Raw genomic sequence first — 14,610 nt, forward strand, 5'->3', positions numbered from 1 at the left:
GTCATTTCAGAGAGAGAGAGTCCCTAATGGCTGTTCATTCAACGGAGGCAGCTGTCAATCACTCACAAACTCAGATTAAAACGGTCAAACTAGGCAGCGCTGATTAAATACGGATTAATATTCTATTACTATAATGTTTATTTCTTGCATAAAATGTTTTCAGAAACATTTTGTAGTGTACGGTTTAGCTGTGAAATGAGAAAGTTTGTGCCCCGGCAGCCATGTTGAGAACAGTTGAGGAAATACCAAGCACCGCCCACCAGCTGGAGCAAACTTTCTCATTTTACAGCTAAACAGTACACTACAATGAGTAGTGAGAATAAAATGAGAGTTCTCTGTGACGGGGCTCCGCAGCCCCGTTATCATCTCCGACCAAAACTCGACCGGGTGCCGGTGTCTCCCTGCGGGCGCAGCTGGGAGGCGATAACGTTTCTCTTCCTGCTTCAGCCCCGGCACCGACCCACTTTTCCTGCTTCAGCCCCGTAGGCTGAAGCAAGAAAAGCCAACACTAGGATCAGCAGTGATTCATGGAGACACCTTCATCTGGTCAGCTAACATTACTGCCAATCAGGTGAAATATAGAGTGATATTGTGCTTTTAGCTGACGTGTGTCGCCTCACTGTTTTAAGCGATGCTCGTTCATGTCTATTTAGAGCGAGCAAAGCGCGAGCCCGATGCTGACTTTCGTTGACTTAACGGCCACAGGTGTCGCTGTTAACAAGCATTTCTGAAAGTTACAAATAGTCCCTTTAAAAATAATGATACTAATATAGTACTAATACTAGTAAAATAATTAAAATAGAAAATACAATACAATACCATAGGCTATCTGCTATGAGAGTATTTTGAAAATTAAAGTAATTTTCACAGGACATTTTTGTAAATCACTTTCGTTTCCTCTATACTCCTATATACCTCCTGCATCTTTTCAGGTTTGAAACATTGCAACACATTCTCATCGGCAAGACTTTTATTTTGACAGTCCTAGCAGGAAGTCCTGTTGTCTCCAGCTATCTGCAGCTGGCTTGATGCTAGTGTGACTAGCTCACGATCACTGCTGAAGGACGGAAACAAACACAGTCACTGCTCAGATCACTCTCCCATCTTCTCCCACCGTCTCCCAGCGAGATAATATCATCCTAGCAGGTAAGATGTTTATCTGTGAGTCCTCGGCTGGATGATAGAAGATGTGTTGTGTGGCCTTATTGTGGTTTCCAGGGCCGTATTGGTGTCGTCCAACAAGCCGAGCTGCTCTCTCTGTTCTCAGGCACACATCATCACGTATGGCGCTCTTTACTTTACGAAGACCCGCCGCGCTTGTCATGATCATTTAACACATTTAAAGGGAAATAATCTCAGTTTTTCAGCTTTCAATTGAACCATAATGTCGAGAAGTGTCATATGTTCCTCCTCCCGACCTTTATTTCCCTGCATGTAAAGGCCTTTGGGTAGATTTCAGGGCGTAGAGACGTCCACAGTTGGATGTTTGTTGTCATTTATAGCTAGTTTAGTGGAGAAAGAGACACACACCCCCTTTAATTCAAAACTTTGGAGGAGGAAATTTGAAGCGCTTTTTTTTGTATTTCGCTTCTTCTTGTCGCAAATCAAACCACAATATCCCCAATAAGTAGTACAGGATTGTGATGTGAGAGTGTTTAAACGAAGAGCAGAGGTTGAAATAGAAGATATGTTATCTGTTATTTACAGGATCAGTGTTGTGTGTGTTTGCTGTAGCCGCCGCAGTGAGATCCTGGCCCTGCTATCAGGGCTGTAATGGCTCTATCAAGGCGTCGCAGCACACTGCTATTGGGATTTACTCAAAAAACACCCTCTTTTCATTTGTGGACCATAAAGGATTATCTTTTTATACTCCTAATATTTAATATATATCTGTTCTGTGTGTTTTGTGTGGACACCACCAATCAAACAGGCTGCAAATTACATCACACATTTGGAGGTTTGGCCCACTCCTCTACTTTAAAAGATGGATTTGCATCCAATCTTGCATGATTTTCAAGATCAAATGTATATAAATATACAAATGCAGAGGTTTCATAAAAATGCAGCTTAAAATGATACAATAATCAAATCACCCCAGCTCCTGGTATGTCTTCACTGCTTATCACAATATAGAAAAAAAATGCATATTTCCACTGATTCATATTTCTTTAGACAATAGGGTAATATGGTTTCAGGTTGGAGCAGACTATGCAAATGGAAACATGTTGCATCATTTGCAGGAAGAAACTAGTCATTGGGGATTTGACCCACTCAGCTACTTTAAAAGATGGATTTGCATCCAATCTTGCATGATTTTCAAGATTAAATGTGGATTTTTTTATACACAATACAGAGGTTTTTATAATAAAAATGCAGCTTAAAATGATACAATAATCACCCAACCCCAGCTCCTGGTATGTGTGTGTCTTCACTGCTTATCACAATACAGTCTAAAATTGCATATTTCAACTGATTAATATTTCTTTAGACAATAGGATATGGTTTCAGGTTGGAGCAGACTATGCAAATGGAAACATGTTGCATCATTTGCAGGAAACAACTACTCATTGGGGGTTTGTCTGTGATTAGAAGTCGCCCCCTATGTGTAAGGTAAACTTGGTCTTCATATTTCCTGTTCAATCTGATTCATACCTTGGATGACTGTCGTCATCGCCAGCCCGCGTGTGTTGTGACGATGTTTTCTGTAACTGCCACCGTTTAAGACAAAACATAATCAACATTATTGATTAACCTCCTCAAACATAAGCAGGATCTCACAAAATTCTGATATTGGTCAGCAGTTTATCGCCGACACTTGTCCTGTAGATTTTTAGTATTCTCATACCACAGGCCATCAGAAACTCTCGTCAACCAAAAGGAACTAGGATCAGATTGAAGTTGAGAAAGTGTCGAGCCGTAGTCCTGCAACAAATGTGTGATCTTAACAGCGTTTGTAGGACACAGGGCTCCTCTGTGGTGACTTTCATTGGAGTGCTTTGGAGTAGTTTCGTTTCCAGCTGTTTCTGGGAAAGAGTTTCTAATGGCTCCCTTCCAAAGGGTTTTATTATTTCACAATGCTCACATTTAGTTGGTAAAAGAACTTGATGTCCAGAGTTTCAATAACTCTGACTGTAAGGGATGTTTAGCAAGGTTTACACATGTTTAGCCTATCCCTAGTTATCAACACATTAATAACTAATAATTAATAACTCAATACTCTGTTATGATATTACCCTACTGTTTTTTTTTCCTTCTTTTGAATATGTGACCACAACTGTACACACACGCACCTCTACACATACAAAAAACGAAGCATTCGAATACTGATTTGGAGGTCGATTACCATGGCAACGGTCGAAGCTTAGAAGCATTCATGGTCAGCAGCTCTACTGGGCATCACCAATGTATTGTATAATTTCAAAGTCTTATGGCATCCACTTTGAAACAGATATGAGCTGTGATTATGAGCAAGATGTATTGGCAAGAATCTGGCGAAAAGATACGTATCATGATACAGGGGTTACGATTCAATATATTGCGATACTGTAAGTAAAGCGATATATTGCGACTTTTTTTCTTCTTCTAATTTTAGGAAAACTGTCAGTATTAAGAACACACCACCATATGTACCATATTACATTTGCATTTATCACAGTCCCTGTAACATCCAACATCATAGCACTACTTTGAGAGGGCACATCTCTCTGCCAATGAAATAAAGTATTGACTGAGTTCATCTTTGCACGTAAACTATTAATTAAAAATGTATACAGTATTTCTGAGAACTGATCACAAAACATAATATTGCGATATTCTATTTTTTTTTCTATATTTTTGTACACCCCTAATGACGAATACATCAATGTGTATGAAAGCTGTTATAACGATATTGTAGAGGAAATTGCAAGGCAGTGTTACCAGATGATTGAGTGAATTGGACATTTGTTTTTAGAACTGCTTTGATAATACTGTATCTATTTAAAAGGACCTCCCAGCCTGTGTAAAGTGATCTTGTCGATCTCACCTTAACATTTTTATTTTCATTAGAGACTTGTCCAAACAGAAAAGCCTTTGGTCATGTCAGGACAGAGGAAAGGAGCTGCAGCCCGGCTGCTCAAATGTGCCTTCTGCAGAACCAACCGGGACAAGGAGTGCGGCCAGCTGCTACTGTCTGACAGCCAGAAGGTGGCAGCCCACCATAAGTGCATGGTGAGAGGAGCACACTGTTCTCACCGTTTGTAGCGATGTGATCCTTCAGCATTAAGTCATGCTTACTTGCAACCCTTGTCACATTTGCAGAATAGGAAACAATTCAGCCAAAAAACTGTGGATTTTGTGTTTTTTCTGTTGTTTCAGTTGTTTATAAGCCTACAATAAGTCAGCATTTCATGAAACAAAAAAGAGAAACTATATATAAAAACATAACAAAATTAATTTAGAAGAAAGAAGTGATTTATCTCCCATAAATTATCATGACAGGCTCCCAATTTGTCTTTTGTCCTCTGGGTGATCCTGACCTCCAGGTTGAGAAAACACTGCTCTACAGCCTCTTACATGCCATCTAAAAAAATGTGGCAAATGCAGTATTTTATAAGTAAATCACTGTGAAATCAGCTCTGATGCTAGTAAACACATGACATCTGTGTTAACCCCCGCAGTAGTGGGAAAAATGGTGCATCAGCAGTAGTACATATCATAATCATCATATCAAAAGACTGTACAAACCAAGTCAAATTTTTTTTTTTATAAATGTCCCATGCAGCTTTTCTCCTCTGCCCTGGTCACATCTCACTCAGACAGCGGCAACATTGGAGGATTTTGCATTGAGGATGTGAAAAAGGAGATCAAGAGGGGAAATAAACTGGTAAGTACCCGTTGTCCCTCTCTGTGAACTATTAATGACAGAACAGAGAAGTGGAGACGGAGAGTGTTATAAGGCCATGAGGTTGAACTTTGGTACGGTGTTCCTATCAGAATTTATCATGTGGAAACTATAAATGTATTAAATTACTTGTTGATGTTAACAATACCACATGTCCCAACACTGTGCATATATGAGAATATGCAGAAGCTGCTTTAAGGAACTAATAATAACTAATGATGATGCATGCATGTTTTTATACACAGCTGTTTACTTGAGCATATGGTACCGTAAATGGGGATACCTGTCCTTCTTGTACACACATGGTGTATATGGATGTATGCAGAATAACTATGTATGTTTCCTACGGAAGAGGTGTTGATACTAGAAGTATTATAGCCGGCCCCTCTCATGTCTTATGTCTTATATTTAATTTGGGCAATGTCAGCTTTTTCCATCTAAAAAGATCTAGATTAGACATGTTTTGAATGAGGTTGAGGCTCATTCCTCAATCTGACAAACTGTTGAATAAGAAGATGGACAGCTGCACTTGAATTTGTTTTTTCATGTATGTGAATACATACACTGAAATGGACACTGAAATGCAATTTAATCTAATTAGCAGCATGTCTAATTTAATTTGCACAACGTGTATATTACTGTAAGTTAATATCAGTACTATTCTGTAAAAGATCACCCATATATATTTACAGGTACAGGGTGTTTTTATATACATATCTCTAAGCATTATGTTTACTTTAATATATATTTATTTTTACTTTCATCCACATCAACCTACATATACGTGTTTTTATTGTAAAGTCTATATAGAGTTTTTTTAGATGCTAAAATATGATAAATAATAAAAAAATAAAAACAATATATATAAAAAAATAATAGTAAAAATGATAAATATAAATAAATTATGTTAAATGGCAATTTAAAAAAAATAATAATTTAATTTTACAGTCTATGAAAATTACTTTTCTCTGGTGTTTTTATAATCTTGTTGTGTGCTTCTATGCTATCATGATATTTACATATAAGGCCTTTCAGACAGTTGTGTCTGTCAGGGTCACGTGATCTTTGGAGAGAAATTATTATTCAGACCCACATCGTAAAATCAGATTTGACATTATTAATTAACCAACCATAATACTAGTTATCAGCTACTTTGAATGAACATCGAAGGTTGTGGAAGTACATGTGCTTAGCCGTGTTCCTTGAAGATGTCAGTGTGTTTCCTTCCCCGTCAGATGTGTTCTTCATGTCACCGACCGGGCGCTACGATCGGCTGTGATGTGAAAACGTGCCGGAGGACGTATCACTATTACTGCGCTCTGAAGGACAAAGCTCAGATCAAAGAGAATCAATCACAAGGGATTTACCTGTAAGTCACTTTGCCTTTTGGACTCTTCTGCGCACAAATCTACATAAACAAAGACGTTATTCATTCATGTTATATTAAAATATATTTGTTTTTGCCCCCGAACGTAGTGTTTACTGTCGCAAACACCGGGATGCCGCTCACGATGGCATTCAAGGTAAGGTTTGCTTTAACATCTGTTGTATCACTCGGCTGCATGGATGATTGGATTTACAGCTGGCTGCCTATTTTCCCTGTCAGTTGCAACACAAACATCCGCATGAATTTGAGTTGTTTGTAATGATGACTGTCTATTTCTATATCATTATATATCAAATTCTAATACGACCCCAAACAGCTTACAGCAACCGCCCCAGTTGTCTGTTTTGTGCTTTAATATTTAGTCTGATGAAGTTCTTAATGTGATTTTTGTGTCTAAAGTGTCGGCCCTTTGCTTAGATATATCTTTTATGAAGAGAATAGTTTGTCCTGATCATGATTGCTGGTTTGTCATTAGATGAAGAGGAAGCTGTGGCCAATGATTCAGACTCATTGCCTCCACAAAGTAGGGGCAGAGGAAGGTTTGAGAAAGGGAGGGCCAAGGCGGGATCTCGTGGCAAATCGGAAGACGCCCGCTCCACTTCCTCGCAGGCTGCAGACGAGGAGAGTTCCTCCCATGTAAGTCAACACCATAGACTGTATAGATGGACGACGCGTCTCCACTTCCTCCCACTGTACACAAGTGAAGCCCATATATCCCGGATACGAGATATCCGGACTGCCATCTTTAGATTTTCACGTCATTTGGAGCCAGAGTCTGCGCAGTAGTGATCGGGGTTTGGAGCCGGGGTATCGAGTTCCCTCCCACATACCTGCTTGAACTGGCAGCTTGTCAGCGAGAGAGAATCACAGCTATCAATAATGACGTCTCACCCCCTTTTTATAGCATCAAATAACTAATTAAAAACGAAATTATCAGAAAAATGTACACTTGAACATACATCAGCATGATAAGAACTACCTAAAATGACAGAAACCATCTTTGGGAAAAATGTATTTGACTTTTTAGTTTGGCCCATGTCCCATCTGCTAAAATGGAGGAGGCGGGACTTATGACCTATGCTGCAGCCAGCCACCAGGGGGCAAGCGTGATGTTTTGGCTTCACTTTTGGGGAGCTGTAATGTAGTCCATCTTTATACACAGTCTATGGGCAACCCGTCTGTTCACGAATGCAATCTGTGCAATTTCCTTGAATGATCTGTTCGCTGTATTCGGCCTCCGTGTTTTGAGTGTTGTTTCCGTGTGTTCTAGCGGGACAGGTCCCCTCTTCGGGCCAGCCCGGGAGATGGCGGCCAGCGCTGTGGCTTCTGTCACGCTGGGGATGAAGAGAATGAAACGAGGGGCATGCTTCATACCGATAACTCAAAAAAAGTGGCAGCACACTACAAGTGTATGGTAAGATTGTTGTGTGTGGGGATGTCTGTTTGTGCAACATGTTGCAGAACCCTTTATATGCTGTAAATGTGCATTTACAGTACTGCCACTTTTATCTCTCTGTAATCTATGATCCCTTCCAGCTTTTTTCATCGGGGACAGTGCAGCTGACCACCACGTCACGGGCTGAATTTGGAAACTTTGAAGTGAAAACAGTCATCCAGGAAATCAAGAGAGGGAAAAGAATGGTGGGAAGATTTGTTTAACTTCTAAACCGTTATGAAAGAGTTTTTAAAAACTGCGTATAGTTCTAATAAAAAAAAATTGTTTTTCCAGAAATGCACTCTGTGCACTCAGTTGGGCGCCACCATCGGGTGTGAAATCAAGGCATGTGTGAAGACCTACCACTATCACTGCGGCCTGCAGGACAAAGCCAAGTACATTGAAAACATGGCACGTGGAATCTACAAGTGAGCTCAACTACAGATAAACACATTTTCAGTTCAAAATAAAGTGCTTTCGCTTCACCAGCAGATTAACACAACATCATTTGACTGTATGATCGTATTATGTGTTTTGTACATGGAGATTTTCTCTGTATGTTTACAGTAATTGTTGCCGCAAGATCATTTGCACTTTGCTGATAAGTTTTATATATGGTCATCAGGTGACAATTATTCGCCATTATTGTAAAGGTTGTTCACAACTGCCGTCTTTATTATGATAAGCTTTTATTTTACACATGTGAAAATATGATAGATGTTTAACCTGCACACCTGAAGAAAACCATAGACATGGTCATCCTAGGCTGAATCACAAAGCTAATTAATGCCATTCAGAGACTGCTTTTGTCAGAACTAGGGCTGTATTTAATCACGATTAATCGCATGATTGTCCATAGTTAATTGTGGTTAATCGCACATTTTTTATCTGTTCAAAACGTACCTTAAAGGGAAATTTGTCAAGTATTTAATACTCTACTTTAATACTATGGGAGTGGGCAAATATGCTTGCTTTATGCAAATGTATGTATACATTTATTATTGGAAATCAATCAACAACACAAAACAATAACAAATATTGTCCAGAAACCCTCACAGGTACTGCATTTAGCATAAAAAATATGCTTAAATCATAACATGGCAAACTGAAGCCCAACAGGCAACAATATGATTATCAAAAAGTGGGCATGTCTGTAAAGGGGAGACTCGTGGGTACCCATAGAACCCATTTTCAGGTCAAGGGACCCCTTTGAAAATGACCATGACAGTTTTTCCTCGCCAAAATTTTGCCAAAGTTCGGAGCGTTATTTGGCAAAATATTAAGCCTTTTAAAACGAAAATGTATGTGTGTGGATGTAGCCTGAGATTAAAGGTGCCCTAAGGAGTTTTCTTATAAACAAATTTAGATTTAGATTCAGTGTTACGTGACAAAATGCACTGCGTGTATTCTGGAGGCCTGACAAAAATTTTGGATCCATTTCCTTCCTCCATAAAACATTTGAAAGGCCAAAATTTCTTTTTAATATTGTAGATTTCGCATGGTTTACATCCACGTTAGCTAACTTGCAGTCTTCCTCTTCCCCACCTTTTATTACGTCTACTACGTCTTTACACCTCGTCTGAACCACATCAGAGTTTAAGTGATCACTGGTTTGCATTAAACTAATAATGGCTTGGCTATTACTGTATTTTGTTACTTACAAGCCCTCCTGTGTGTGTGTGTGTTGTTTTTAAAGACTATATTGTAAGAACCACAGTGGCAACGAGGAGAGGGATGAAGAAGATGAGGAACGAGAGAATCGCAGTAGACAGAAGGCAGCAAACAACCACGGAGGCACACCGTCAACGCAAGTGAATGGCAACTAGGTATGTTATATTAGTGGTGGTTGCACACAAAAACTATTGTTAAAACATTCAAAGTGTCCACATTTAATGTCAGACATGAGGTTCCAGTGTTTTCCTATTCACCTTATGCAGCTCCACCCATTTTTTCCCTTCAGGTTTGAAGGCAATTGTGTTAGTTCTTCTGGTTAAGTGCCAGTGCAGTGCTATTAAGCAGCTACACTGCCAATCAGATGGTTTTACCAGAGACGGTTTTATAATACCACATCCATCAGCCATCACTGACTGGGAGGATGACATACGGAAATGGCCTGAAATCACATAAGAGTACATTTGAGTGTCTCATGGTTTAGATGAGGAGCTACAAAAGTACCGAGGCACACTGGCCGGTCAGCATACAAAAGCACGACATGTCTACACTGTTTCTATAAACTCTCACTGCCAGATAGATGCCGAGTAGACAAAGGTCCGCACTACAGAGTGGAAATTTATAAAGAGTCTTCACTGCAGACACACAACAATGCTCAAGCCCAAGCACCTGTTTTCCATTATCTAGCTAGCTAGCAGATAACTTGCGTTAGATAGCTAAAACTGGGTAGCTAGCTGGTTATCTATTGACAAATTGCTAGTTATAAATAGCTATGACTAGTGCTAGCTAGCTGCTAACTATAAATAGCTATGGCTAGCGCTAGCAAACTGCTAGCTATCCGTCGCCAAATTGGTGGTTCTTGATTTAATATCACTAAATTATTATAGTTTTTAGTACCCTGTGGTTAAACCTGCAGTGCGGACTGTGTCTACCCCTTCTAGCAGTGAGAGTAATTACAAAAACACTGTTGACAGACCGGCTGCTCTTACACAGCCAGCAGCTCCGAAAACATCGGTGCAAATTTCCAAATTTATTTGGTTAAACTGATAACATATTGGAAATCTAAATGGATACTTTCTCACCTGAAAAACATTCAAACTTAATTACAGCTTTTTCTAAGGCTTAAAGACAGATTTTTCGCAAGTAAAGGATGATAAACATGGATGTATTAAAGGGACTGTTTGTAAGATTCAGAATTGCTTGTTAACAGCGACACCTGTGGCCGTTAAGTCAACAAAAGTCAGCGTCGGGCTCGCGCTTGCTCGCTCTACATAGACATGAACGAGCATCGCTCAAAACAGTGAGGCGACACACGTCAGCTAAAACCACAATATCACTCTATATTTCAGCTGCTTGGCAGTAATGTCAGCTGACCAGACGGAGGTCTCTCCATGAATCAATGCTGATCCTAGTGTTGACTTTTCCTGCCTCAGCCTCCGGGGCTGAAGCAGGAAGAGAAACGTTATTGTCTCCAACGTAAGTTGGAGGAAGACACGGGCACCCGGTCAGGGACGATAACGTTTCTCGCTGCGGAGCCCCGTCACTTCACAAAACACGGAAAACCTCTGTTGGTCTGGAGGAGCTGCAGCAGTTATTTCTGCACAAACGTCCACTGTACATTTACTAGATATTCTCAGAGCTATGAAGTCTTCTGCAGTGTGTAGTGTGCGCACATGCAAGTGAGGTGGAGTGAGAACGAGCGCGGTGTGTGAGTGAAGTCAAGCAGGCAGCGGAGCAGAGTACAGCAGAGACTCCGGCCCTGGAAACCAAAGCTACGGTCTCCCGCGCGTACTACGACCGCCGCCAACACTGTTTTGCAAGACGGGCTTCACTAGATATAACCAAGAGGTTTTGGTGCTTCCGTGTAGTTTGTGTTGGAGTCTGAGTCTGAACAGCGTAGCCACACGCGAGCACGCATGGGAAACCGACCCGGTAGATTTATACGTGTAAGAAGTTACAAACAGTTCCTTTAACACTGAAGATGGGCGATGCTAAGTAAAACAATGGCACTGCTGCTCTAAAGGGAAGTAAAAAACACAACATGACGCAATGCAGAAGCACCCTAGTTCAGGCAAAGAATAAGGTGAATAGCAGCAGTGGAATTGCAATAAACAGAGTTTTAAAGTTTCCTTTTCATTTCATTGATGCCGTTCTTACAGGTTGGCCTGACGGACGTGACGTGGGGTGAAAACAGAAGAACTCAAAGGAGGGCGAGATATTTTTTATACTGAATCTTAGCCCACTCACAAAGTCGTGGTCTACAAGCTCCCACGAGTCCTTCACACGGTTTCCTCCAGTAAATGGACATGATGTCCCAACGTGCACCAGATGTCTTCTACATGTGAAACCCTGTTTTGAGTTGACTGGATGAGCTTTTCACAGACTGGTGGTACTCTGCAGAGCGCCGGACTGCCGCAGGATCATGAAAAGCCATGGCTAACCTTTCCCAAGAGCCAGTGATGGGCTCAATTTCAAATACATGTATTCTTTCCGTGAATAAGAGCTGATGGACTGATCTTCTGATTGTCACTCACTGCCCATGTCCCCACAGATTACTCTCGCTCTTCCTTCGCTTCTAAAGGACTCACTTTTAAGAGGGGTCTGTTTGTTACTAGTCTCTCTATCAAGTTGTGCAGTTTGATTACCTTGTTTCTGTAATCACGTCTTAAGAATACTCTTTTCATGTTAGCTTTTCTTTCTTGATATGTAATATTTTGCTACTGTATTATCATCATGAGTCATTTTGAATATCTGGATTTCAGACAGTCGCATTTACAAGTTTCGCCAGCATGCACTTGGATTCTCCCACTGTTCAAGGTGGCATTTTTTTATTTAGCTACTAAAGGGCAAAGTAGAGCTCTTTAGAGGAGTTGGCTTGACTTTGTTTGATGTACTGTTACTTGTATCTCTACAAATGTATCCATGAATGATTGGAAATAGAACATATTTTATTTTACACATTTACCGTGTGAATTGAGTCTTTCATTTGAAAGTGTGTGCTCAAAACACAGAGCAGCACTCATGGCTGGTTACAGGGTGCTAAAGGTGAAGACTTCCAGTGAGGTTTGAAGAGTGAGGAATGTCGCACTGCTGCAGTGTCATAAAGTCAAACCTCTCCATTCACAGCAAGGCTTAACATGCTCCCATCAGAGCTCCAAATTAACACTCTCACACTAACGTTTCTACTTCCAACTGTCCCTGACTTGACAAAAATTGTCCCAAATTGAAGTTCTCTTTCTTATATTTTACATAATAAATGTAGTTTTATTTTAAACTGTGAGTTAAAGCAGCAGTGGGTAGAATTGGAGCAAATATTATTCAAAAAGGTTATTTTTATAAAATCACTATATCCTGACAGTTGTGCATCAGACAGGTAATCTGAAAAAAAAATAATTTGCCTTTGTGTCCTCCGGTGCTCCTAATGGCATCTGCAAGATTTCACAGACCGAAGGAAAACAACCAATCAGAGCTGAGCTGGAGCCTAACGTCTCTGAGCAGCTGTCAATCACTCACAAACTCTGATCAAACGGTGAAACTAGTCAGCGCTGATCAAATATGAATCAATATTCTGTTACTGTAATACCTCTTTCTCGTATAAAATGTTCTCATAAACATCTTGTAGTGTACTGTTTAGCTGTAAAATGAGAAGGTGTGCGCCGGCTGGTGGGCGGTGCTTGGTATTTCTTCAACTGTTCTCAACATGGCTGCCGGATCACAAACGTTCTCATTTTACAGCTAAGAAGTACACTACAAGATGTTTCTGAAAACATTTTATGCGAGAAAAAGACATTACAGTAACAGGATATTAATTCATACTAGTCTATTTTACTAAAACTAGTGTAAAATGAGAAAGTTTGTGACCCGGCAGCCATGTTGAGATCAGTTGAGGAAATACCAAGCACCGCCCACCAGCCGGAGCAAACTTTCTCATTTTACAGCTAAACAGTACACGACAAGATGTTTCTGAAAACATTCGAGGAGAGAAACAGGCATTACAGTAACAGAATATTAATTCATATTTGATCAGCGCTGCCTAGTTTTGACCGAACAGCCAATAGGAACGCTCTCTCTCTGAAATGACCTGTGATTGGCCAAAGTATCCCATCGCAGGCTAGATTTTCTAAAGCCTGAAAACAGAGCCATGAGGAGGTGCAGAAGTCTAGTTTTCTCTCAGATATCTTGAATAACAATATGCTGAAAGGTTATTATGGAATTGTTGTCCAATGATGCCAAAAATATTCTGCCTACTGCAGGTTTAACTTGAATAATTGCATTGAAAACTGAGACTGAATAGCAACATTTTAAATTGGATTTATAAGTTGTGTTTTTTCATAATGAAATTGAATTCAGTTGCTCTGAAACTGTATTTAATCCTCACTGAAAAATGAACTCACAAATCAATTTCAGTTTACTGAGAGACACATCCGGTTGTTGAGGAAGATCAATGAAGTGCAGATTCACCAAACTCTGGTCCGTGTACGTTTTGATCCAAAGTAGCAGAAACGAGAACCGACTCATCGGGCTGGTGGCCCCTGAGTCTAAAGCCTGGTTTAACCTGTGTAACAGCGGCAACGGAAAACCGTTGCACATGTTAGACACAGTTTGCTCATATCAGCAAATTTTCTGTCTAGCTCCGGGGTGCAGTGGCAGTGCTGGGTCTGGGACTAAAATTACTAGGAACTTCTTGGTGGAAACCCGGCTATAATGTCTGTTTCCATTTATACACAGACGACACACAGATTTATCTAAGCTGTGATCCTGCAAACAACTATCAGAACACTGTCAACTTGCTAAACTGCTTTCATGACATCTGCAAAGGGTTGTCTTATTTTATTTATTTTTTTTATTGAGAAATGTACATTAAATTATGGCATCGTACAGAACAGTCCACAACTACAAGGGAACAGACAAGCCTGAAAATTGGCATACAGTGCATAAGAGTGTGGATGAAGAGAGAGAGAAAAACAACAACAAAACAAAACAAAAAAAGTAAGGGAATGTGGAAATAATGCTAATAGCGCTATAAGGGTTCTCTGTAAGGTTAAGGTCTTCAACTAACATTGCTTCATAGCTTCATTCTTTTTCTTCATATGTTTCAGAGATGAAAAGTAAAGACACAGCTCCTTATGAAAAACATAGAATTTTGTTCTTGATTTCAGGAATCTATTTTTATGTATAAAAAACTTTCCAAATATAATTATGGAATTGAGTGCCATATGTATATATATATATATA

The 14,610-nt window shown here is 40.0% G+C and overlaps 1 protein-coding gene across 1 annotated transcript; it reads left to right on the forward strand.

The window, feature by feature from the left end:
* Positions 1-981: 981 nt before the first annotated feature.
* On the forward strand, positions 982-12,339 carry phf6 (PHD finger protein 6). Its single transcript, XM_037780933.1, has 11 exons — positions 982-1,146; positions 4,048-4,209; positions 4,763-4,864; positions 6,118-6,251; positions 6,359-6,405; positions 6,745-6,905; positions 7,540-7,683; positions 7,806-7,910; positions 7,999-8,132; positions 9,401-9,530; positions 11,535-12,339. Exons 2-10 carry the CDS (start codon positions 4,078-4,080, stop codon positions 9,528-9,530), a joined length of 1,089 nt encoding a protein of 362 aa, XP_037636861.1. The 5' UTR covers positions 982-1,146; positions 4,048-4,077; the 3' UTR covers positions 11,535-12,339.
* Positions 12,340-14,610: the final 2,271 nt, after the last annotated feature.

Source organism: Sebastes umbrosus, chromosome 9 (assembly GCF_015220745.1).
Source record: "Sebastes umbrosus isolate fSebUmb1 chromosome 9, fSebUmb1.pri, whole genome shotgun sequence".
NCBI lineage: Eukaryota > Metazoa > Chordata > Actinopteri > Perciformes > Sebastidae > Sebastes > Sebastes umbrosus.